This window comes from Puntigrus tetrazona, chromosome 3 (assembly GCF_018831695.1).
Source record: "Puntigrus tetrazona isolate hp1 chromosome 3, ASM1883169v1, whole genome shotgun sequence".
NCBI classification, from domain to species: domain Eukaryota; kingdom Metazoa; phylum Chordata; class Actinopteri; order Cypriniformes; family Cyprinidae; genus Puntigrus; species Puntigrus tetrazona.
Genome location: NC_056701.1, coordinates 23,655,299 through 23,681,161, shown reverse-complemented (window position 1 = coordinate 23,681,161; position 25,863 = coordinate 23,655,299). Strand labels below are relative to the sequence as shown.

Genomic DNA, 25,863 nt, shown 5'->3' with positions numbered 1-25,863 from the left:
AATATTTGACAAACTAAAAGAACTGATTTTATCACATATTTTGTAAGGCCATGACAAGTGCCTTGGGAATTTTGAGTTTATTCAGTATTTCAGTGTTTAATGATAAAACAATAAAAATACACAAAGAGTAATTCATATGTATTTTATTATTGTACTTTGAAATAATGTTATACAAAATTTTGTTATACTTTTTTAATGAATCAGTAAGTCATTCAGTAATGCATTCATCTGATATTTTAAGAAAAAGTGTTAAACAAAACAAGGAAAGTAGAAAAGATAAAAAGATTTTAAAAATGATAGCGTTTCGTATAAATCAAAACCCAGCCCAGCCCCAAAACATAAAATTCCATATCCTTATTTTTGCTATAATGCTTGAGAGTATTTGCCATTTATTCTATGCTTTATATATCAAGCCATCACCCTAAAACTGTAAATATAATTACTGATTATGCTGTGTTTGCAGAACATTCTTGCACAAAATATAACTTCTGAGGATACACCATTTAAGGCATGAACTTTTTGGCTTTTAGTCTGGGTATGATTTGCATATCCCTGACATCATTGTGCTGCAGAAGCCAGCATAGGTATCTCTCTGTGCCCATACCCCATCCACTTGTAAGAAGAGGGGTGACTTGGCGAATGTTGATGTACCATTTGTACGATTCCTCTGGTACAGCATGGTGCTGCAAGGCCTCTCGTACCATTTCAGGGGTAGAATGACGCTCCCCGAGCCCTACTGTTTCCCCTAACCCCAAGAGAAGGTCAGCCGCCTTGGCTTTGCTCCTGCCAGAGCCTTCAACATATGCTTGGTAGAAGGGCACGCCAAGATGGTCCATTTCTGTAAGCCAAACAGCACCTCCATACTTTTTAATTAGAACTCTTTCTCCCTTTCGAGTTAGCTTCCTGCCAAACTGGGGTTGTCCCTCCTGAACCCATTCAAGGCAATCAGAGGAAGGCATAATGTGAATGGCCTGATCCAAAGTTACTCTTGGAAGGGGTTTTTCTAAGCTCTTCAGTAGTTCTTGGGCATGAGATAGAGTGCCAGCTATGTTTAAGATAATGCTGGAATGTTGCTTTAGCATTGCCTGAGTCAAATGGGCAACATATCCTTCAGCAATACTAATGGCAGCGTTCATGTCACCCAGGAGCTCACATTCCACATGGTAGAATTGATTGAGATGTGTTGCATCAGGATCTTCCCCTCTGAAACTGGGAGACACGTAGTAAGCCCCTGGAAGACCATCGCGAAACCTCATAAAGTACTCTAAAACAAACTGCATGGAGTCTGCCAGGTATACATCTTGGCCCAGCATGTTGACAAACACTGGCTCAGAATCGGACCCCAGACCCATTGGAGAGGATATTGTGTCAGTTGTGATAGGGGTCAGTGCATAAGCATACTTGCATTTGTTGTTGAAGTACTCTACTGTGCTATGAAACAGGGTGTTCTGTATTTGAAAGAGATCCCGATACCATTTGCTTGTAATGGCTAATGTAGCGTGAGTCTGGGGATCTTTCCAGGACTGAGGGGGAGTAGTCTTTGTGATCTTGGTGTGGATGTCTGTTAGGTCCTCTTTGCTAGCTGGGGGGCCATCTGCTGATGTTACATATCCTGCATAAGTTGGGCAGAACTGAGATGCCACAGATGAGGGTTTAAGGGCATTAGGCTGAGGAACTAATGGGATCAGTTTAGCATGGGCATAATCAATTTCAAAGCCTTCAAATATGAGAGCTACACCATGGGCATTCATTCCTTCTAGCAAAAGGTGTGCAACCTTTCGTGTGGCCACAGTTAGGGCTGTATAGTCACTCTCATTCAGTCGAAAGATGTCACTGCTAAGAGGTTTTCTAGGCACTAGAACTGTAAAGCCTGGTGTATTTGGAAAAGGAGTCAGGAAGGCTACATGTTCTTTGTCTTCCCAGACACGCCACTGTTGCTCTTCACCACGGATAATGCGGGGGAAAAGGCCACCATCAGATGGATCCCCATGGAAGTCAAAGCAAGAAGGTGCATTGGGTGTAGGGAGTCTAGAGAGAATCTTTGCCTGCACCTGATCAAGATGTATATCTTCACATCGTGGACCACTTTTGGAGCTACAGTATCCAGGGTCATAAGGACTGAACTCCACTTCCTCAGCAAGCTGAGGCTTCCAATTTGGTTCTAGGCCATGGAGAGGTAAGATTTTGATGTAAGCTGACTTGTCAAATTCTGGCATGGACACAAGGGCACAGCGATGAACACCAAGTTTCTCGCAAAGTAGACTGGCTACAGTCCGTGCCCCCTGCATCATTGCTACATAGTCAGATAAGACTAACTGAAAGATGCTTCTAGGTCCATTAATGGTTTTTCGAGTGAGAATAGTTGCTCCTGGGGTCAAAGGATTAGACTGTAGGTAAGCTACCAATTCATCAGTCTCCCAAATCACATTTTGAGACTCCTTCATAGGTCTCAAAACTTCAGTTCGAGGAATGCCGTTGACCATTGAACCAACAAACATGACCCCAGCGTTGGTTTCAATAACTGCCTCCCCTTGATGGTCTACAGCAATAATTCCTGCACACTTTCCCTGCAGATCATCATAGATAACTTCCCGACAAGCCTGTCTAAGACTGTACCCTTTGAGGTTGTATAAGCTGGCTACTTTGTGAGCAACTGATCGGCGTAAGAAAGCATCACCATCACCAGAGCATGTCACGGCAAGTTTCTCATCAGCATATATCCCTGCCCCCACTACAGCAGTGTCACCAACTCTTCCTTTCCACTTGCCAACTAAACCTCCGGTTGATGTGGCGGCTGCTAACTTGCCCCACTTATCAAGTGCAACTGCACCTACGGTTTGAGGATGGTTATTCTTCCCATCACCTGACTTTATAAGTAACTCCTTGTATCGTATATCAGTGTCAAAGTACTCTGATTTCATTGTTGTTTCTTTCTCTCTAAGACTGTCTAGAAACTCTTCTGCACCTTCTCCAATCAGTAATGAGTGCACACTCTTTTCCATAACACATCGTGCTGCTTTTATTGGGTTTTTCACTCTTTGCAGGCATGCCACGGATCCAGAGTTCTTTCCATGTCCATCGACAATGGTGGCTTCCATTTCGTGCCTCCCATCTCTGTTATATACTGATCCCTTGCCTGCATTAAACAAGAAACAGTCCTCCAATGCAGCTACACTTCTTTGTACTGCATCCAGACTACTACCTCCCTGAAAAAGCACTTGTGCTCCAAGAGTTAGAGCTGTTTGAAGGGCAAATTCGATGGTACCAATCACCTTTTCATTCAGCATCATTTCTTCTCCTGCCCCGCCATGAATTACTAAAGAGAAATCTGGCTTCATGGTTTTGTTGTGTCCTTTCTGCTCTACAGCTTCAATTGCATCATCCACTGAAAACCCATTTACAAGTTTTTCTTCATTGTCTTGCAGGAGACATTCAATAGCTCCCATCTGCCCAGCAATGGCATACCTTAGTGCCAGAAGCATTACTAATTTTAGATTGAGCTCAAGCCTTTCTTTGAGATTTCCCAGGATGATTGCGAAACTACCCTTCCCATTCAGTACTACACGTACTTTGTCCTTCCTGCCTAGATATGTGACTGCTAGTTGGTTTGTAGCATAGACATTACCTACAGCACACTCAACTCCCTCCATCAGATCTGATCCAGTCAAGTAAATTGAGGGGCATCCAAAAGGGACAAGAAAGTTTTTTAATGGGTTATCTTGAGACATAGATTTGCGCAAGGCTGCCAGATGAGGCCCTACACCTAGGCCAAGTTTTGTGGCTTTAATGAGGTTTTTGTGCTCTAAAAAGGCAAGGTGAAAGAGTTGGAAAAGCTCATTTGTGTACCGGGGAACCTTGTCTGGGCCAATGCAAGATGCCAGAGCTGTAACGAGCTGTTGAGATCTCACAGATGTGGAGTATGTGGGATCACAGCGGCCATGTTTGAAGTGACGCATGTGAGTGGGTGTCACCATGATAAGGCTTGTAGCTGTATCCCCAAGTGTTTGCCTCAAGGATAGCTGCAAAGTGAAATTAATCCATGCATCAAATAAACCTCTGTGGCCCCTTAAGATGGTGAAGATATCTGGGTAAGATGAAACTTCAAACGTCACGACAGACTGGCTGTCTTGTTGAAGGCTAGAAAGAGACTGATTCGGCAAAGTTATGCCATTCAGTGGCATTTTCAAAGGTTTAGGATGAAGGGAACCACTGTTTGAGGATGGAGCTAAACCATTGGTTTGAGTGTTTATTTTTTCTCTGTTTTCTGATTCTGAGAGCTGCCACAGACGTTCAACAACAAGTCCAGCTACCATTCCATCCAGGGCACTATGCTCGAACAAAAGGCCTGCTTGGCCATCTTTAAAAACCACCAAGTTCAGCACCTGTTGATGAATATGGTAAATAGTCATGTAATTCTGCCATTCATATCTAAGCGTTACAGACATGTGAGTTTGATTTAGCGTTAATTATAATTACATGTTAAAGAAATCATCACAGTTTGTGCATCCTTTAGAACTGAACTGGCAATGCCTATAAATTCCAGTTTCGTTTTTGAATTTTAATTGAATTTTAGTTTGAAAGCATGTTGCAAAATATATATGTAATAATTAGAGGTAAAATAATTTAAAATGCAAAGAATATGATTTTTTTTTTTTCATTTTAAAAAGCTTTGCAGTTTGATGGACTATAGGCCTAAATTCTTCAATTGTGAATTATAAAATGGTAATTATAAGCATCCTAGTTTGTTTTTACATACCTTATCATAGTATCTCAAACATCTGCCACCTTTTTCTGCTAGCCGGACAGCATTGAGCATATTTGCAAGATCGGCCGGTGCTGGGTTGTCTTCAAGGGAAACAGCCAGAATGGCACTCTCCATCATTTGAAGAGAAACTGCTGCTTCCCCCCCTGCATTTAAGATTTCCATTCTCACAGAATACCAGGCTTGGCGATGAAGAGAAGACAGACCACAAATAGTGGATGGATCTTGTTCGGAGGCTGCTGCTGGGTGACTCATTGCATGCACCAGTTGGGCATAGATGTCATTGAGAGGTAAAGGAGAAAGAGATTCTCCTGAACTTGGATGCCATAAAATTTGAATTGGAAATATACCCCCTTGACAAGTCAATATGGCATGAAGACTGTCCTGGTATGTCTGGAACATTAAGGTCAAGTGTGTCATTAAGGGTGAGTCAGCATTTCTAAAAATTACACTGGTAAAGAATCTTAAAATTGGAAGTTAGATGTAAATTTTTTTTTTTACTAAAACCTTACCTTTAGCTCATCCTGGCTCTTGCCTGGTAGGCGACTAGCCGCAAAAACCTGCGATTGTTGGGTTCGCTCAGTTGGCATATCCCCTTCCACCAGCCATGGTTCACTGTACAGCTTAGCAGCTGCCCAAAGCAGGGCTGCAGCTCGCTCTATCTGTGCACACTCCCCCTTCAGCTTAGAGGAGGGCAGGACAGAAGGAACAGCAGTGGAATTGGGCAGAGGATCATAGCAAGAGAGTAGCCGATTTTTGAATTCCCCAGTCACCCAGTTCTCATGTCCAGAGACGTGTTTCTTCAGCTGTTCTTGGACTTCCTGGAGTGCATCTTTCTGCTGAAGAAGGGCAGTTTTATAACGTTGGTATTGGTCAGGATTTAAGGTGAGCTGAAGCACGCGGCTAGCCTCCTGGAGAGTAACTTCCAGTTCTGGAATAGGATAATCAGGTAGGGCCATCCTGTAGAGTAGAGGATGAAACATACAAATTAAGAGCTCACGCTACAGTTGTGTCATGTGATTTAAATTTAAGTCCATGTTTGAATGATTACACACAGTATGCTTTCTCAGGGTACATGTGACACATGACTTTTTTTGTCATGTGTAAATCAATAATTTCATTACGTGGCTCAATAAAGTGTTATTTCCAGCACAAAAGTCTCAGTGTGGCTTGGGAATGTAGTTTGACTCCACCCACAAGCATGTTTCAAAGGCATACAAATACAGTATGTACATTATTATTGACTTTCACAATCAGTGGACAACCTTTAAAGGTGAACATACTCAAAATTATTTTTTGGCCATAATAAATATAGCATGTTGTTTGTATAGCCAGTTGTCATGGGAATATGTCTCATGCTGCATGCCCCTAGTTGTATAATTAGATTTTGCCTGATTTAATCACACTGTGTCTCTTCTTGTAATGCTATCTTTCTTTTTTCCGTTTATGCTCCCTGGTGACATGGAAGTTCACTTTAGGTGACCTTGATCATGTGATGTCATTGATTTCTGCTGAATTCATTCACATTAAATAGGAGCTACACCCAAGTATGTATGAATACTACAATAATATGTAATATGTACAAATTACTATTTGACAAATTTTGCTTTCTCATACAACAATATCTAATAATAATTGCCTGAAAAATATTACATTATCCTGCTTAAAATAGCTTAAACCATCCTGAACCCGCTTGACCATGCCATGTGACCAACAAACCAACAAATCTTATTTGGTTAAGAAATATATTTTCTAGCAAATAACTTTTACTCACAGATTTGACATTCTAATGCATAAATCAAATTGTTTAACCTCAATTTTTTTTAAATCATTACATATTACATATTAACCGAGCATATTTCTATGAATTTTTGAATGTATGGCTGTACTAAATCAATCAATCAACCAATCGGTCAATTAATCAATTAAGTTGTACATTGTAAGTAAGTTACAAGGAGAATGTAACGCAAAAGTTAAAGCAGCAGTATTTTTGGAAAGAAAGTAAATTCATGAGTAGTTGACAATTAGAGGTCAAATCAAATAGCCTCCAACAAAATGTATTTATTGTTTTAACATACAACTGAATATATATATTTTGATTTTGAAATGTTTAGAATGATTAAATATATATATATATATATATATATATATATATATATATATATATATATATATATATATATATATATATATATATACACAAGTTGTACATTTATTTTTTTTTAGTTCTACAAAACATATAAAAACATAAAGTTATTTAAGGTTTGTCAACAAACTTTGAATGTCAGAGCTGAAAATTTACATCCTACTCACCTTAAGACTCCCAAAGTATATGTCGACTTGTCAGTGCAGTGAGTGCTAGTGAGCAACAATCTTTTGTTGCAGTGAACAAGTGAGAAGAGGGCTGTAATCTGAACCTAGTGATTCCAATTAAGGAATTTAATTTCCTATCTCCCAATAGAAATGGACGGCGAAACAGGACAGATTGTCCCACTGACATTTCTCTTCTGTATGTGCAGTAAAAGAATTTCCGGCAGACTCATTTATAGCTTTTACAACTTTACACCATTTTTGATATTACAGTTTTAATCTGAACATTAACTACTGCAGAAGCTCATTGTAGATCCAAGTCTATATTGAGCTTTCTATATTGTCTGTTTGCAAGCTGTATTTGATCCTTCTTAGTATGCGCTAATAACCTGCTTAATAATGTGTATTTAATAATGTCTTGTTCTCTCATTTAGAAACATTATTAATCTAATGTCCCACAAACATCATCCTTTCTGCATCCTTCTTCATTCAGTATGTACAGTGAAGGGCGTGAAGTTAAATTAGCTCAGTATTGCTTTATAAACTCATTTATCAGTTTTAAGATATAGTATGACTAGAATCTGGACGTTTTTTTACTCACTGTAATCATGGTTTCCTTGTAAACAACACTGAAGTGTCATTATCTAACTAAAAGACATCAGATAATGGAAGAAGGACGAGGAGTTCCTTAAGACATAGAAACGTCAAAAAACATTGTCATGTGATGTACTGTGTGGTGATGATTTTTGTCATGTGTGGATGTCTGTTGCTAGCTAAACAAAGAATGTATTGAGGCAAGTTTGTGTGTTTCACGTGAGGAAGGTGCTTTTTGTCAAGGCATCCAGATTATGAACAATGTTTTAACTGTTTTAACTTATTCAGGCCAACCACAAGTGCTCATCATGCATCTGTCTGTGTAGCTGCTTATTTATATCAATAATTGCTATTTTCAAAGGTGCGTAGTATATATTAAAACACGTAAAAAGCTTTTCTCTCTCTCTCTCTCTCTCTCTCTCTCTCTCTCTCTCTCTCTCTCTCTCTCTCTCTCTCTCTCTCTCCAATAACCCCGGAAGTAACGTACTAATCTAGTCTAGTCACTCGCGTCTTCTTCCGGAGCGGCGTTGATCGACCCCGCACTCAAGACTGATCTCTCTCCACCCTTGACAAGCCAAACATTCACTTCTGTCTACTTAAAACGTGAGTTAAAGTGTTTGATCGGCTCCGAATACGAGTTTACGAAGTAGGCGAGCCCTCAGAGGTTGCGATTATTGTTATATTTACACAGTTAAAGAAGGTCATTGGAGATGAGGCTAGCTAACGGTAGCATGCAAATAACTGCAGCTCTGCATATTTCACATTCGCTGTAACTGATTGCAACTGATTGTAGTGATTAATGTACCAACGTGTGTGTGTGTATATATATATATATATATATATATATATATATATATATATATATATATATATATATATATATATATATATATATATATATATATATATATATATATATATATATATATACATATATATATATATACACCAGATTATACAAAATATTGGGTGCGGCAGGCAAGCTTTCACTCTATTTTTTGTTTCTTCAGTTATAAAGGCATTTTTTAATTGAAATAAATTTAATAATAATAAAAAAAAACATCGTTAATAATGAGTTCGGTGTTATTGCATGTAATTACAGAGTCACATGACTAAGAATGTGGTCAAGAAGTCGCACGTGCCAGCACTGGATTGGTTTTTAGCTGTGTTTGTTTTGAAAGGCGGTGTTTGTACAACGCTATTGATGTCCGTCATCTGTGGTTTTACCTGTGGTTATCGTGGTCTAAATGAGTGCTATTATATAAGACCAATGGGTAGTTTTAATAACACGTAAAACAGTCAGAATAATTCTGTTTCAGCCTTGGGTTGGTACAATTTTTACAGATTATAATATACATAAATTTAAAGTCAAGCAATTACTAAACTGGAGTTACTGTAAAATGTGCATCCCTAGGAGACACACACACATATACATATAGATCACAAATAAAAATAGGAGTGTATCCTATTATATGAGAGCAAAAAAAAGTAAAAATCAAAGTTAGGAAACAAACAAGCTTCATGATTTGAAACGATTTTGACACGCAGAAACTAATTATTATAAAAATTATTTTATTCTATGATTTATGTTGTTTAGGAAAAGTGTAAAAAATTCAAAAACTTGCCATGTTTGTCATGTTATCACCATAAATTATAATTTCAAACCACATTTAGCTGTCTGGTTTCTACAGCTTTTGCTTAGGAGCAAAAAAAAGCCTAAAGATTTGAACTATATTGTGATAATTATTAATTATCAGTTGTGAATGTTTTTTGGCCCTGCCATGAAGTACTCACCTCCTCACAGTTTGAAGTCCTTCAGGAATGATGTAGAAGACTTCCTTGTGGTTGTTCCTTTTTGAGGATAAGTTTGTACTTTGCAGTTATAAGTAAAGTCTCACAGGTGGATTACTTTTTTTTTTTTTTTTTTTTTTTTTTTCAAATCATCTAAATTAGACTTCTATAATCAAACTCTAAGTAGCGATGTTGGAGATGCTGTAAGGCGTCCCTCGATAGGGCATCAGACACAAGCAGCATCTGAAGAGTGGTTTGCTCCTCAGTCCTTTTATACAACTTATTAGGGAACTCAAAAACCCATGTATGTGACTTCTAATAAGTCGCATCTTTATATAGCACTCTTCCTCTTCCTCAATGCAGTTTACACCTGTCTCATCATTGCTTAATGTTACATGCTCTCCTCTCCACCCCGTACACTCAAAACTTTCATAACTTTTGCTTATTCATCCTATCTTAAAGGGGGTGTCTAGTGCTACTTCATGCATTCTGACTTTACACTTCAAAGAGTTGGATTCCCGTGCCAATCATGGCCAAAGTAAAAAAAAAAAAAAAAAAAAGAAAAGTATTTCTCTGTTTTTTTTTCCCCCCAAAAATTAATAAATTAATACATTTTTGAATATGGCCCTGTATGATGTCAATAAAGGGCCGGCTCCAGAAAGAGCGCATACACGCATCAAACCAGGTACGCTTTTCTCTAAAGCATCGTTAACTATGGTATAGAGTTCCGTTAAATTCTATTATTAATCACGAAACTTGCAACAGTTGTTGCTTTCGGGAAACGCACCCCGAAGTGGGAACATCAACGCACTTCATTTCGGGTTACAGAAGTTGATGAGATAAATCAAGTTTTTTTTTGTTCCCGTTTTTTTTTGTCAATGTCACAGATTGATCGCTAAAACGATCGCTAAACAAAAGCTTTGCTGATAAAACGAAAGGTTCTTTAAGGGTGAGAAGGACGCAATATTACTACATGGGCAAACTTGAGAAACACGAGAAACTGAAAGAAAATGTATTATGTCCTCTTTAAAGTAAATTAAGGAACTATTGCAAGTACTTTGCAAATTATTCAAGCATTTTTATAAAGCTATATGACATTAACTTAAAATAAAGCAATAATACTACACTGAACAGGTAAATATTATTATTATAATATTATTAATAATAAATATTATTATTATTATCATGATTATAATATACATTAAATTGCCATTTTCCTGGTTTAGTCTAACAGATTTCTTTCGCCTAATTTGCACGTAAACCTCAGTTGTCTTTTCATTAAACTTGCAAAAAAGGTTTGATCTTGTGTAGTTACATTAATTTTTTCAGAAACACTCATACACTCTTTCATTCATGTCATGCACTCTTTCCTTCAGACTTAATATATCTTCCCTCTCTATACATCTTTCCTAAAGACTGTGTCTCTTAATTTAATCTTAGGGCAACATTTTTGCTAAGGACAGCTCTGGCTAATATAGAACAATTTGTAACTTCATGTACGTTCATTTTTGTCCACTGTAATCAGTTGGGTTGCTTATTTAACCAGAGGCCGTATCCATTTTTGTTGACCAGTTTCTGCCATGTTGCCGTCATATACATGGCAGTTACTTTAGCTGCAGTTTGAGTTTTTCGATTTCAATTACTTTTCAATTAATTGTCCAGCCAAACCACCAAATATATTCTCCCAAGCTTCCATAAATTACGCAGTTTCCTCCAACAAATACCCTGTTGTGCTTCAAGCAATAGGGCTTCAAGTTTTGTCCATTTTGCCTGTCCTTTTCGTTCTATATATCCGTAACTATGAAGTTTACTCTGCTTTTTGTAACTGTGCCTCTCTTAGAAAGAACCCACATTTTCTCATTTTTTTTTTTTCAGTCATTCTTTTAAACTTTACTTCCTCTTTCTCTGTAAAACCCAAAAGTTATGCGAAGTCAAATTGTTTTTGGAATCCGATTGCCTTAAATGTTTAGTCAAAGTTGAGTCTGCTGCTCCGTTAACAGTTCTGTAACTGTTTAAACTGCACGGTTTAGAAAATCTAAATTTTTTTTTTTGTGACGCGATTTTAAAGTTTTCCTTTCCCTTTGGGGTGTCACAAGCTGCTAGTGCATAGATAAGATCCCTAAAGTTGCAAAGACTTAAAGTGTCAAATCCAAAGAGATATTCTTTATGAAAGTTAAGACTTAACCATGCCTTCCTAAAATGGGTAAAAATGCAATGTGTAAAGAGACGGTGAAAGTTTTTGCACCATAAAAATTTACCTGTTAGAGGGGCAAAAAAAAAATTATATATAGCCCGATTCATGCATAAAACAATCAGTGGCTGTATAATCAAAAATATGACATTTAGCCTAGACTCACCAAAAAATGACATTTAAAAAATTCTAAATAAGCTTAACTGCTGTTAGGGATGGGATGATGCACCTATCTCTAGATTCGATACAATCACTATAATTGGGTGCCGGTGTGTTGCGTTTTTTCCTACGAGTATACTTCAGGCGCTTCACGATCCAATTCCAAAACGTTTTTTGATCTACATTTCCTCCATTTATTCTTCTGCTGTGCAAATGCGTCTTTACAACTTTACATTTTAACCAAAATTGGAGTTTCTATGCTTTTAGTTTATAGCTTAAATTTCTGTGTGTCAGTACTTCCATTTTACAGCAGGTGTGAGTCTTGGTTTCACAATTCAATTCAATTAGGATTATCATGATCAACTCAATGGCCCGGTTTCACAAATGTGGTTTAGCTTAAGGCAAGACTAGGTCTTAGTTAAATTAAGATATTTAGGCAGCTTTCATAAAAATGCTTTGGAAGAAAACATTACAGGTGTGCATTTTTTCAAGTTTAAAGGCACGAGTTAAGTGAAGGTTAAAGGTTGTAGAAACCAAGCCATTAATTGTTTTGACCAATAGAGCAGTTTAAAAATCACAACACAGACTTTATTTTTGTTTTGTTAAAATGCGTCCATATTCTGAGTGATATTGTTTCAAAAGAATGCTTGCGTGGCCGAGACTTATCAGTTATTATCATTTTATCATGGTAAAACCTTTTTTTTTTTTTGCTTTTCTTCTCTATTTTATCTCTCAGCCCCGAGCGCTCTTCCTCTTCTTCGCTGCAGTCTTTATCTTGATGTTGCAAAATGCTCTTTTCACCACTTCTTGACCTTTCTGATTAATTACACCGCATCAAACTCAGAAACCCGCCTTTCACGACTGTCGCTTATTCATCCTCATTCATCTTAAAACACACGCAGGAAGTATTATATTCAAGCATTTTACACTAAAGCATATATAGCATTAACCCTAAAACAAACAAACAAATACGACATTGAAAAAGGTCAACAGCGATGTCGATAACCAAAACGGAGGATGCATTGCGGACTGTCCTTGTGTAAAAAGAGCACTGAAATGTGGAGATTTGAATGCGGTTCGATTGTGTGAGCTGTATGTTGAATCGACAACCGTGATCGCAGCTCTTTTGTGGTGTTTAAGTGTCTGCATTCTTTGGCAGGTGTGTGTGAGACGTCTGTCTCTGCCCGCTCTGAGCTTTCCCTGATGGGCGGCTGGTCCCGCAGCGCCGTGCTGCAGCTGTACAGAGCACTGCTTCGTGCTGGCCGTCACCTACAGTACACCGACCGTGACTACTACCGGCGCGCAGTGACCCGAGAGTTCAGGCGCTGTCAGACCCTCAGCGCCCCAGCAGAGAGGGAGGACGCGCTGAAGAGAGGCCAGTTCTTCCTCAACAGTGGGCTGGGCGGGTTGGTGTAGAAGAAGTGGTCCATCGGCACCGGACTGTCTGACCGCTAGCCGGTAAGAAGGCGTCTGCGCATCGGAAACAGTGCAGGCAGTCGCGGGATGCGCATGTTGGGATGTTTTGTTGTCAGTTGAGATAAAAGCACACACAAAAAAAAAACCATATGATTTGAGCCATTAAGAAGAATATAATTCTATTATATACATGTGAAACTTTCGCATTTTAAATATTTGTTTGGCACATAATTAAAATAAATCGAAGGACTAAAATAATCAATTGGAAATGAATAAAAACTAAACCTGACACAGAATAAAAATAAAAATACATTTATACTAAATTGAAATTAAATTGAAAAAATATGTGGCATATAAGCAGTTGGGACCACAAGGTGGCAGCACCAGCAACTTTCTCTCTGTCATAACAAGCTTCTACCCAAGAATAAAATCTGATGAATCACTTCACTTTTAACCTTAAATGATGGTTTACTCAGCATGACCATACCCTTTTTCTGACTCCAAACCATCGAATTTGCTCCAACCGCTTGGTTTCTAAAAGCTGTGTTTTGTAAAGTTTAGCCGCTACTAAAGGAGGCCTCTCAAGACCCCTCTGTTTAAGACCCATCTCCTAGTTGCCGTGTTAGAAATATTTCGTCCAGATTTTTCAAAAAGTGTCCATGCAACTGACTCCACTCTCAACAAGAGCTGACACTAGCCTGTATTCTATTTGAATTCTTCTTGACTCGGCCTTTGACACCGTGGACCATAAAATCTTAATCACCCATCTGAGAATTGAGTTGCTGTAAGTGATGTGGCTTTGGATTGGTTTATCTTATTTGTTGAACAGGTCCTTTTCTGTAGTGCTTGGAGATGCCTCCTTGTTTCATGCTTCTCAATTTTGTGGCGTCCCTCAAGGATCTATTTTGGGTTCCCTTTAGTTTCCTATTTGCATATTACCCCTGGTTAAAATTATGCGCAGTCATGGTGTTGATTTCCACTGCTATGCAAAATTATTGCTAAAGGTAAAAATAAATTTAATTTACATTTTTATTTCATATTTTATTACATTTTTTTTTATTCAGGCCCGGGACATCTTACAGTTCTTTATATCAAGCCTTGCCATACGTGTGTTTTTTTTCTCTCTCTTTCTCAATAGCAACACAAGCTATTTGAACAGCAAATAAGTTCTGCATATTGCTCAGCTGTACTTAATGAGAACACTTTTTTTTTTTTTTTTTTTTCCCAACTTTCTTGCTTTGTCTAAGGGAGGTACAAGATCGATGGCAGGAGTGAACGGAGACCGGAAGGGAAAGAAAGATGACAATGGGTTTGGCACAGCCATCGACTTTGTCCTGTCTAATGCAAAGCTGGTGCTGGGAGTCGGGGGAGCAGCCATGCTCGGGATCGCCACGCTGGCGGTCAAAAGAGTGAGTACAGGAACAAGCCGTACCTGTGGGTGTGTTAAAGGGGTCTTGTCATAAAGATTCACATTTCACGCAACAGAAATGACTCGAGACCAAATAAAATAAAATAGCAGATAAAGTTTTTTTAACAATTTTTTTTTTTAACAGTTTGACTGAGCATCACAATTCAGTGTGGATTATTTTATGTATCTCACAACGCTGCTTTGCAAAGAGTATGGAGAAGTTTGTTTAATATCCTGTGCAAGAGACATGCCATGTAGTTTTTTACATTTCAGTCTTGTAAGTGAACCTTTAAGTGGTCCTTTAAAAAAAAAAAAGCACTGTATTATTATTAATAATAGTCTATAATTGAATTTGGTTTGTTTCAGATGTACGATCGAGCACTCAGTGCCCCATCTAGTCCTACTAAAGCCGACCCGTCAGGACGCAGAAGCTGGGAGGAGCCAAGCTGGCTGGGGTCGTCACCACGGACACTGAATCGCGACATGAAGCAGAACGTCAGCCGCTCTCTACAGACGCTCCCCACCTCCTCCAGCTCCTTCAAGCCAGGTAACGAATCTCTGGTGCCTTGCATTTTTAACATCCTGTTCCTTTATATGCAACAAATGATGAAAAAGCATGTGCTTTTTTTTTTTTCCCCTACCCGATGACCACCAATGCTATATATTTAAATTTTATTCCATGTTATTGAATTCCTCCTTTAGAAATAAGGGGGCGTTTTTTTTCTTTTTCTTTCAAATTACTCATTTATTTTTAATCCTGGGCCATCACAGACAAAGTTTTTCCTAGTTTATCTTCTCCTAACCTGTATCCTTGTTGTTTACCAGGCTTGTACATATTGGAGTGTCTGCTCTACTTGCTCAGTGGGTATTTAAACCCTTCCTTAACTAATACACTGTAGGTTTCTGTAGACCCTTCATTTGTTTATGGGCGATACGTGATCGTTTTTACTAGTTGGTGACATGTCTGAATGAATAGTCTATGTGAAGTGAGCATTGGAAATTTTCAGAATCGTCCTCACTAATCATGTTTGTTGAATGACTAGTTGAGCATCCTGTGTCATCTATTCTCCAACATAGTCCAAGGCTAGTCTCAATCTGTGTCTGGAAGACTAAAGATAGTGTTTCTTTAGGCTAAGTGTCGTGATTTAAGTAGAATTATTCTTCCAGGTTTTGACCTTTGGAAGGTATGAGCATGTTTAGGTGTGCCAATGGTTGTCAATGAAGTGTATTTTTATGTTTTCTTCTGTTTTGTTTAGATTCTTTACATCGTGTTTTGGGCCGTGGTGGTGGCCGTCCTGCTAAGGCTGAACTCCAGAAGGCACGCATGCGCCTCTCGCTGCAGGAACACCTCTGGGCCTTCTTTCAAGAGCGAGTGGCGATCCCTTCAGAAGAGCAGGCTACTGCTCGGCGTGCAGCGCTGGATATCTGTGCGGAGCTCAGAGTCTTTCTCCACGCTAAACTGCCGGATATGCCCCTGCGAGAAATGTACCTGAGCGGAAGTCTGTACGACGACCTTCAGGTGAGAACAAGAGTGATCAGTTCTGAGTGTTTGTCACAATTGTCACATAACACTCAAGAATATGGTTAAAAATTGGCAGTTAGTTGAAGCCCTAATGTAGTTTGGAGCTGGTAAGATTTAAAATGTTGTTTAAGTTAAACAGTTAAGTTGTACCATTTTCTAATCCATTCAGACAATGCCCGGGTCTGGCGGTAGCACTTTTAGCTGCTCTTCATTTTTAAATTTTTTCTATTTAAAACTTGACTCTTCTATAGTTACATTGTATACTAAGATCGACGTAAACAGAAAAAGTTGTGATTTTTCTAGGTTGATATAACTAGGAATTATACTGTCATTCTGGCGTAATAATCGAGGAACTTGGCTGCTATACCAGAGCACAGCAGGCGCAATGATATCACGCAGTGCCTGAAAATAGTGCCCAGTATTTTCAGGCACAACATAATATCATTGCACCTGCTGCAGTCATGGTACTGCATAATAACTTGGAAAATGGCCATCCGATGTCCCCTTTAATATATTAGTGGAATTTTATCAAGATTCTTTGATAAATGGAAAGTTTATTTAAAATAGAAATCTTTTATACTATTTTGTATACTACTTTGCTCTCTCCTTTGATCGATGTAATGCAACCTTTTTGAATTAATGTATCGATGTCCAATATTTTGCATGGAACTTCAATTCATCTCTCAATTTTCACATTTTTAGGTGGTGACTGCAGACCACGCCCAGCTCATGGTACCCCTGATCCTCGAGAAGAATCTTTGGTCATCCATTCCTGGTGAGGACACCATCATGAACCTTCCTGGCTTCTGGCTGGTCCGTCGGGAAAACCTCGAGTACTTCCCGCGCGGAAGCAGCTACTGGGACCGTTGCATGGTGGGCGGCTACCTTTCCCCCAAAAGTGTCCTAGAAGTTTTCGAAAAGCTCGTCGCCGGCTCAATCAACTGGCCCGCCATCGGTAGCGTTTTAGATTACATCATCAGGCCCGTGGTCCCGTCGGAAACGCTTACGCTAGAAGTGCAGTACGAAACAGACCGTCGCCTTTATGTGGACTTCCTCCCATTGCTTGTTATGGAGGACGGCGTCTCGCTCATCGCCAAACCACACCAACTGGCCGCCGAACGGCATGAGAACCTGTGGCGACAGAGTTTTCGTGTGGCGGAAACGGCGAAGTTGCGCGCGCTCGATCAGGAAGACGCCGGGTGCCGCTGCGCGTGTCTCAAAGTCACTAAAGCCGTATGTAAACTGAATCCAGCGCTAGCGCGGTTAAACGCTAGCCAGCTCACCAATGCAATCCTTCTCCTGAGCGAACAGGAGGGCGATTGGACTCAGGAGGCGCTCGCCGATCGTTTCATGCAGCTTCTTCGTGGACTTGTGGGACACCTGGAGGCTGGGAGGTTACCTTGCATCTTCAACCTTAAAGTCAATCTGTTCTGTGAGCTGACACCGCAGGAAATAGACGAACTGGGATACACGCTATACTGTGCACTGTCTGACCCGGAGAGCCTTTTGAGAACTGTTTAGCAAACGTGAATCTACCCCACAAGGAATTGAGAAGATGCACGAACCAAAATTATGGCAATGCTTTCACGTCTTGTTCCGTCATAACCTCAGTTGGTTTTCACACAACCATATTTTTGACAGTCATACCATCATAAGTTATTTCCAGGCACTATAATCTCATCCGTTGGTCATATTTTGTGTGACCCATCTCATATCATTTCAGTGTTTTTTGTCTTTCCTCAGGCACAATGAAGGGTCATGACGATTGTGTGTTTATCTAGAGAAGAATCAATCATAACTTCAAGCACCATAATGTCTTATGTTTTCCGTTGTTACCCATATAATTTGACATGTTACATTTGATCTGTGAAATTCATGATTTCATGTTCCCATTTATTTGTTACATGGGACATTAAAATACTGAACAGTCTCTTGGATTCACCAAAATATATCTGACTGTTTTTAGCTTAATCAGCTGGATTATCTGTCAGTTACTAAATTTCCTGTGATGTGTTTATGATTTCTTGCAACTCTGACGCTGAAAAGGTGATTATATAATTGAATTATTTTTAGTAAACCAACTTTCTGAAATATTAAATTATTGGAAGAGAACTGAATTTAAAAGCAGTAAAAATGCCTAGAATAACTTTTTCAGGATATTTTTCAGGACTGCTCTGTTATTCAAAATCAGTTGCAAAGTGGTAGTTTAAGAAAAACATCACGTTTATTTGATCCGATTGATTCCTCCCCCAATATTTTCATCTTTCTTGTCGGTTTGTGCCATTTAAAATATGCAAATGACCAGTTTTACAGTCTCTAAGTTGTCCTTTAAAAGTCATTTAATGTTATTTAAATGGTCAACATGGGTTACCGTAGCACTGCTGAAACCAGATGAACATAAATACCTGAATTAATAATCATATCGCATCTTTACAATGGCTAAACGGAGACAGATGTGATTTTTTTTATTGCATTACAGCTGCCTAACAAACCAAGGAAACTCGTGCAGACCTCCTTAAGGCTATAGCATCATTTAAGAACACCGTTTCATTTTGAGGCTGTGGGTTATAAGGAAGGTCAACTGAAATGTGTTGTGCGTCTATGCGCAAATGATGTAAAGCCAAAAAAAAAAAAAAAAAAAAAAAGACTTCATATAAACATTTTAGTATTTTTGTATCGATTGTACAGATGTAACCAAAAAGCAGTGTGAAACTATTTATGTAAATCTTATGATCATTCTTTGTGCTTGGAGAGTGACGTCTGTTAGAACAAAATACACAATAGGCTACGTGAAATGAAATATGAAATGCCAAAACTCGCAGGAGATCTTGTGTTTATGTGTTGAAGCGTTTATTTTGCTTGCGTACCAGAACACCCGCGTCTACCTGTGTGATGTAGCAGAAACACATTTACCTAGCGAATGACATGAAAGAGCTGCACCGAATCCAAAAGTAGATCTGCTAGTGGAGTTCAGCTTGGACTAGTACTTTGCATGTGATGCTTGTGCACTCGATTCTTCATTTCCTGGTGATTTGTATTTTTATTAAAAAGCAATTTGTATCATTTGTTCTGTAAGAGTGTTCTGTGCCTCGGGTCTCTGTGCTGCGATGCAGAGCAAAAGGATGAAAATAAAGTCGAATGGAGTGAAACTATTACAGCGGGGGTTTTTTCTCTGCATGTTCGCGGTCAGATTAGTATTTTAATTGATACTTTTATTAAGCGAGGCTGCACTGAATTAAGCAAAAGTGACTAAAGACTGTCACTGAAGATTTTAATTTCAAGTAAGTGCTGTCGTTATATATTAGTATACAAATTTTCATGTTTTATCAGTTTCCAAAGAAATATTTTTTGCATTGATAAACTTGGTATGTTAAACGTAAATGTGCTAAAATGGACTGGATATTTTGAATCATCACAGGAAACAGGCGATGAATAACACGATCAGAGTCTTTTCTGTAGTCAACCAAATCAACTTCTTGCAAATTCAAACATGAAAACAGAATTTAAAAAAGAATAGCTATTTGATAACTAGAAAACATCCCTGCTCCCCAACTTGTCATGCCACGAATAATAAAGCAAAAGTGGAAAACCACCATTATTCAAGCAGTTTAGACAAAGTTTTTCAATGTAAAATTCAACAATAGACCGCAGAGCACAAACAACTACAAACAAAGCTTTATTTAACTTCAGATTCGGAAGAACTGCAGCGAGTTAAATGATTAGACAATAAAGAAACCGAGTAGTCTTGATCAGCTTTAACAGAAATACAATTCAGAGACGCAAATCTAAAGAACTATTCATCTACCAAGTCATTCAATCTTTAGTAAATTTTCTACAAAATATTTAATAGCTTAATAATAAACTAAAAATGCTTTTTTTTATTTTTATTCATCTATTCAAACAGTGAAAAATAAAAAGAGCAAGGCTTCAAGCGGGAAGTACAGATAATCGTAGCTCAACAAATTTGTCTCGCTTCTTCTTTTGGAGTTTCATACCTGAAAGAGCCAGTCCTGTCGCTCAGCCATATTTCAAACTGCAATAGACCAGTACTGTACTGATAATGGCCCATTCTCTCCAGTACAATACAACGATGTGATTGTTTATCAGTCTTTTCATTTAGCAGGAGCAAAGCCCACGCGGTCTGTCTCCCTGTCAAACACAGTGTAGTAGCGACCGATGAACACGTCTCCCAGAATCCACAGCGGCCCGGCAGGGGGGGGGATATCCATTGCCATGAAGCCAGACAGACAGACACTGACACCCATGTGACTCATCTGAGAAAAGAAAGACGGGAGTGAAGATTTAATCAATGCTGCATTCACCTTCAATCAGTTGTAATCATGTCCTGAGAAAACACAGATTTTGATTTGTAAAAGGTTTTTTTTGAGTGTACAATAATAATAATAATAAAAAAATGCAACGTGGTCCTCGATGGAAACATGAAAATTTGCTGAACTTCACTCACACTCTTCTGTTAATCCTTTTCCCCTTCAGAACAGATTGACAGAACAGTGAATGGGTGCCGTCAGAACGAGAGCCCAAACAGCTGATACAAACATCGCAATAATCCACCAGCAACTCCAGTCCTTCAGTTAATGTTTTGTAAAGGGAAAAGTTTAAAGTTCATGTCGGCTGGTCATGGCTGGAGTTACTGGTGAATTATTTTGATATTTTATAAGTTGTTAGGACTCTAATTCTGACGGCACCCATTCACTTTAGAGGTTTGTGTTTTTACTTTCTTCATTTCTTTGGGTGACTTATTCTTTAAAATGGGTGAAGGCATGTATGAAGGTCAAGAAAAGGATCTCAAACCCTTACACAATATATAACGTAAATTATATTTATTCAAACATTCAAACTTACTCTTTCAAAAAGGTGACTTTATATGTCCATACACAAAGCATCTTTTAGCCACCAAACTTGATTTTTCAGTGGAAGGAATAAGGTAATTTATTGCATTAAAAAAATGACACCGCTATATAAATGTTCTGCTCCTCTGTAATGTCCCTTGTGGATGTACCTTCAAAACGTAGTCCTCCCCAGTTAGGTTGAACTTCTTCCCTCCCAGGCTGAGAGAAACAACAGGAAGTGATGGAATCCTCTTGCAGTCAATCCAGTACTACAAAAGAGGAAATGTTCACTTCACGACTTCCTCAGTTTACGCTCAAAACACATTGCAAATTAAAAAGGAAACAAAATGACAAAATTTATAAATAAAAGGATATATACGCATTACAAATAATTGAATGTATGAGTTTTGATGAAGATGTATTTGAGCAGGAACGCTCGTCACCTCTCCCATCAGCAGGGGTATGGCTCCGATGGCTTTCTGCAGCGCCCGCACCTCTTGAACCGGCCCCGTGATCATTGACGTTCCCGTGTCCACAACTGCCTGGCATCCACTGTTGCAGAGGGTAAGAGTGCCGCCCACCTGAACTCTGTAGGAAAACGACCAATATAAGTGAGAAATCATGACAAATAGGACTCGTCCGAGTTTGCAGCCATCATAAACACATTCTAGTAAATCAATATTAATGTGCCTCTATTATGGATTTTTGAAAATGAGCTTTTATGTGGTGTGCATCACAGCTCGAAGTGAATGCCAAGCTTTCATCTGAAAGCGCAGCGTGCGTAAAGTTATTGTCCCTCAAAAGAAGTTAGAGGTGACTCTGAATCACTGAAAGGAGTCGTTTAGGCCTGCCGCAATATTCATCTGGTGCCTATGTCTTGTGCAGCGCCTCGTACATGACGTGGTGTAGTCATGAGGTGCTAGTTCATCTTTTAATTCCTTCTACAAAAAAAGTTTAATCTGCAGACGTGGCCTTGTTTAGGGATCTGTGCCTTTGTGCATGCAGAGATCTGACTGCTAAATAGGGATTGTGTTTTTCAGCACCCTTACTTTTCAGAGGAAAAAACAGGGAAAAATATCTTCATAAAAGTTTTTGTGCGTTTGTCTTTTCTACTTTTCTAGAAAAATGTTCATTTACTATTCACTGAAGCTTTTTAAAGGTATCTAATATTTCAATACTCAGTTTCCGTGATCTAAAAATTTTGAAGAATTAAATGTTTGTTGTTGAAAGTGCGTTATTATGCCGATATATTATGATACATTCAGTTGCATAAAATGATTGATTATAACAATATCACTTATTGCAATTATTTATGGGGAGCTATATCACACGCCAAAAATTGTTGTAGTTCGTACTGACATCAGTATGAAACATTAGCATATCGCCCGCCCACTTGTTGGTCTTTTTGTGTTGGTCTGAATGAAAATGCAGCGGTTAAAAAAACAGTTTCTCTGGCAACGCTGTACACAAACCAGCACTGCTCTCACAAACACAGCTTTACCAGGCATGATGAGAAGAAATAAAACCAATCGGCACAGATTAGCTGTGTGTACAAATGAACCATTAAACGAATTTGGGAGTCGCTGAGCAGATAAAATAAAAATAAAGCATATTATAAGACAATGAACACATGCACGTCAAGACTCCCAAAAACCAAAATATAAACTTCTCATTACCCATTTTATTCTGCTAAAAACCACAGCCCTGGCTCGTACTGTAATGGTGATCACATACTTATCCATCTTTATCTGCCAGTAGGCTTTCCGTGTGACGTTGACGTAATGCAGATCGCCATCAAAATACTGCTGGTCAAAGCCTCCCAGCATCAGCTCACCTCCCACTTCACCTGCGGGGTCCCTAAACATACACACAGCGTTTATGAACAACACTCAGCATGTGCACAAAGCCACCGCGACGACGCTCCCTACGACGCAAGTCCTTTTAAATGTGACGGACCCCAAAATGCAGGCAAAGCCTGACCCGAGCATGCGCACGTTTTAGACGCGATTCATTCGGTTAGTAAAAGAGGCTTTTTTTGACAGAACAATCGACTATAGTGTGATGAACTGGCCGTAGCGTGCACACGCGCTTTGAAAAGGCAGAAAGCTCCTGCTACGCAAGCAGTAATAGGCGTCATGCGTTTCCGTTTAACGCAAGAATAAATACAATTCTTTCATGATAAAGGTCACGCTATCGGTCTACTTTTGTGGCCACATTCTTCACCATTATGAGACTAAAATGGAGAAGAAAATAGAGGAACCTTAAATCAGGGGAAAGAGCGTTGTTTCTTTTCCAAACTCTAAAATGTCGGTATTAAATGCAAGCGTTCAAATGAACCTTGAAAAGAGCATGAGAGAGGCTTACCGGTTGATATAAAAAGAGAAGATATTCTGAGGCAGGATCTTGGCAGCCATGGCCGTGTCAAACACCGGCGTAACCCCATCTACAGAAATGGCAGGGTACGCCATGCCCAGGATGCCATCGAAACGTGCCACCGCAAACACAATCCCAGGCTGTTTGACCGCCTCTGCAAACTGCTGGTTTGGCACCTTCAGCCCTGCCAGCTACACACAGAAACACGTCTGGGGCTTCTGGGCATGTTCATACCTTAAACAGTGTGCCTGTGCTTCAATAAAACTATTCAAACCATACTGGGTTACTTAAAACACAGTAAATGGGATCATATAGGATCATATGAAAAACAACAACAACAACAACAAATAAATATAAATAAAAAAAGAAAATAATTAACATGCTTAATATATATCTGGGAATTACATAACTGAGCAGAAAAACAGAAAAAAAAGAAAAAATAGCATATAACACTAGCTTCAGCAACATTATTTTTTTTTTTACTTTTTAAAAGCTCACACAAAACTACTTCACTTGAAGCTACTGGACTTTTCTAGAAGCCTGTGATGCAGCATATAGTATTTTACTATGCTTTTATGGTGTTGTTTTTCTAATTATTTTGAAGATTTTACGGCTTTCATGCTCAGCCCCTCAAGTCTTTACTCACAGTGACCGTATCCTGACTGATGAAGCCGGTGAGACTCCCTCTGCCGTAGCGGATGGAGAACTGCGTGCCGTTCTTAACATACGTGCTGGACTTCTTAGAGTTGTAGCGACGGTGCAACCCTGACAGACAGCCAGACACATTTACTAACGAATAAAAAAAAAAAACAACGCGCATCGAAAACGACGACCCAAAGCATCACCCACAGCACGCGATGTCCAGGTAGGAGCAATGGACAGAGGGAACCCAGAGGTTGGACGACCCGGTGTCGAACAGCACAGTGAAGTCCTGAGGAGGGGTGCCGATGCTGATCACCCCGAAGTACTGAGCCTGAAACGGCAGGAAAGAGTCAGATGGGCGCAGGGACCAACAAGCATAATCGGCGGCCGATGTCACGTTGTCTTACATCCATGAAGTTGGTGAGTTTCTCAATAGGCGGTGGCAGTTTTGTTGGCGATGGTGAGCGTGTAGTTGTGGCCTGCGGTGAAGAATTGACTTTGGAGGCCTGATCTCTGGCCATGGATTTGATCTCGTCGATTGTTCTTCCATTCTCCGCCAGCATGCGGCGCACGGTGCGCATCTTGTGCAGAGGGATCCTGGACATACAGGGGCGATAAAGCAATTAAACACCTGCACGTGGCCATGTCCAAACAAGGCATTTAATGAATACTTCGAACTAGATTTATATTGCACGTGCCATCATTACGCGGGCATTGCTACAGTACCGCATCTTTTTCCTCATGTCCAGTCATTTGATTAGATTGCAGCACCATCATATATTTACTTTGTGCTTTATTAATGCATCTCGGATAACCCCGCCCCTAATTGTTGCGTATGAACAAAGCGAACCGTAACCGATCGCTTTAGTAGCTTTTCACAAGTTCACTTGTTGACTTGTGTCACCGCGAGGCGGAAATGAATAAAATAACAGGGATCGGCGATTCACAGAGCGTCCAGATGGTTTGTGAACTGTTGCATTGTTGCGAACTGCGACGCTGACTTCACAAACTGCATGCACGAGCGCGAGCTGCTTTATTTTTGCGCCTCTCGTTTTCAGGCAGGTTCACGCAGCGTCGCGCCCCGACCGCAACACTTCACACATGCAACCGGTTACTAGCTGAACTTGGTGGTGCGCTTAACTTCCTGATCCAAAACATCAGTTGACGCCGTACTGAGCTTTCCGCGCAAAACGTCCTAAAAATGACTTGCTTGATTCGTGCGATCAAATATAACGCATCGCATTGTTGTTTGAAGAATGCGTTTATCCCAAAAACTAGATGCACTCCGTGATTAATATAGAGAAAGTTCGTGTGCGACGTCGTAATGGGGGCCGTTCAAGTTTCTAATAAGCAAAATGCTTCATGATAAAGTATGGAAACATGTTCGCATAAAACGCACTTACATGGATAATGAGAGAATTGATGCAATTACCTGATTATTGCTTGACTGTCCGCGATTAGCAGCCAGATTAAAATCGCAAACGGGTGAAAGCGGTTCATTTTACGCTCTTTAAAACAAAACCGTTTTTTTTTTATTTCTGGTGTGAATCAAAACTCGCAGACGCAATTGTGAGATATAACCCGCACCGTCGCCCCTCGCGCGCAACTCTTACAGCCAAAGCGGCTTTCGGGGAGTTTCGCTCAAGCTCGGGGGTTTCCGTTCTCCTTAATCCCGATTGGCTAGCCGCACTGACGCATCTTTACGATTGGCTAGAAAACACATCAAACAAGTTGAATTTCACGCCCCCTCCTTCCCGACCGATTAAATGTGGCGTGGCCGGTTTGTTACATTTTTTTACATTTGCATGATTGAAACGCACCACGGCTTCCAAACGAACAAAGTTA

General features: G+C 39.5%; 4 protein-coding genes across 6 annotated transcripts; 2 read left to right on the top strand and 2 right to left on the bottom strand.

The window, feature by feature from the left end:
• Positions 1-149: 149 nt before the first annotated feature.
• On the bottom strand, positions 150-7,130 carry si:ch211-256m1.8. The gene is made up of 4 exons (XM_043230858.1): positions 7,076-7,130; positions 5,275-5,722; positions 4,757-5,155; positions 150-4,382 (listed from the first exon to the last, which is right to left on the bottom strand). The coding sequence occupies exons 2-4, from the start codon at positions 5,719-5,721 to the stop codon at positions 504-506; spliced, it is 4,725 nt and encodes a 1,574-aa protein (XP_043086793.1). The 5' UTR covers position 5,722; positions 7,076-7,130; the 3' UTR covers positions 150-503.
• A 1,013-nt stretch (positions 7,131-8,143) lies between these two features.
• Positions 8,144-13,223, top strand: LOC122333342 (MIEF1 upstream open reading frame protein-like). Of its 2 annotated transcripts, none has more exons than XM_043230914.1 (2): positions 8,144-8,269; positions 12,967-13,223. In XM_043230914.1, exon 2 carries the CDS (start codon positions 13,011-13,013, stop codon positions 13,221-13,223), a length of 213 nt encoding a protein of 70 aa, XP_043086849.1. In that variant the 5' UTR covers positions 8,144-8,269; positions 12,967-13,010. The 2 variants fall into 2 exon arrangements, with proteins under 2 accessions (XP_043086849.1, XP_043086857.1); XM_043230922.1 differs by having other exon boundaries at positions 8,178-8,275.
• Positions 13,224-14,485: 1,262 nt separating this feature from the next.
• On the top strand, positions 14,486-19,305 carry mief1 (mitochondrial elongation factor 1). 2 transcript variants are annotated; one of them, XM_043230884.1, is made up of 4 exons: positions 14,486-14,632; positions 14,998-15,178; positions 15,888-16,150; positions 16,856-19,305. In XM_043230884.1, exons 1-4 carry the CDS (start codon positions 14,486-14,488, stop codon positions 17,672-17,674), a joined length of 1,410 nt encoding a protein of 469 aa, XP_043086819.1. In that variant the 3' UTR covers positions 17,675-19,305. The 2 variants fall into 2 exon arrangements, with proteins under 2 accessions (XP_043086819.1, XP_043086826.1); XM_043230891.1 differs by lacking the exon at positions 14,486-14,632 and adding an exon at positions 14,733-14,908.
• Positions 19,306-19,816: 511 nt separating this feature from the next.
• Positions 19,817-25,651, bottom strand: napsa (napsin A aspartic peptidase). The gene is made up of 9 exons (XM_043230902.1): positions 25,451-25,651; positions 24,426-24,615; positions 24,226-24,349; positions 24,023-24,141; positions 23,368-23,567; positions 22,738-22,860; positions 21,447-21,591; positions 21,174-21,272; positions 19,817-20,427 (listed from the first exon to the last, which is right to left on the bottom strand). Exons 1-9 carry the CDS (start codon positions 25,516-25,518, stop codon positions 20,266-20,268), a joined length of 1,230 nt encoding a protein of 409 aa, XP_043086837.1. The 5' UTR covers positions 25,519-25,651; the 3' UTR covers positions 19,817-20,265.
• Positions 25,652-25,863: the final 212 nt, after the last annotated feature.

Coding starts and splice junctions, on each gene's coding strand:
- si:ch211-256m1.8 (XM_043230858.1), bottom strand. CDS start 5,721: ATGGCCCTACCTGATTATCCTATTCCAGAACTGGAAGTTACTCTCCAG. Junction 5,156..5,274: donor AGAGCCAGGATGAGCTAAAG/GTAAGGTTTTAG, acceptor TTAATGTTCCAG/ACATACCAGGACAGTCTTCA. Junction 4,383..4,756: donor GTTTGAGATACTATGATAAG/GTATGTAAAAAC, acceptor ATTCATCAACAG/GTGCTGAACTTGGTGGTTTT.
- LOC122333342 (XM_043230914.1), top strand. CDS start 13,011: ATGGGCGGCTGGTCCCGCAGCGCCGTGCTGCAGCTGTACAGAGCACTG.
- mief1 (XM_043230884.1), top strand. CDS start 14,486: ATGGCAGGAGTGAACGGAGACCGGAAGGGAAAGAAAGATGACAATGGG. Junction 15,179..15,887: donor CTCCAGCTCCTTCAAGCCAG/GTAACGAATCTC, acceptor TGTTTTGTTTAG/ATTCTTTACATCGTGTTTTG. Junction 16,151..16,855: donor GTCTGTACGACGACCTTCAG/GTGAGAACAAGA, acceptor TCACATTTTTAG/GTGGTGACTGCAGACCACGC.
- napsa (XM_043230902.1), bottom strand. CDS start 25,518: ATGAACCGCTTTCACCCGTTTGCGATTTTAATCTGGCTGCTAATCGCG. Junction 24,350..24,425: donor AACTCACCAACTTCATGGAT/GTAAGACAACGT, acceptor CTGCCGTTTCAG/GCTCAGTACTTCGGGGTGAT. Junction 22,861..23,367: donor TTCTCTTTTTATATCAACCG/GTAAGCCTCTCT, acceptor GTGTATGTTTAG/GGACCCCGCAGGTGAAGTGG.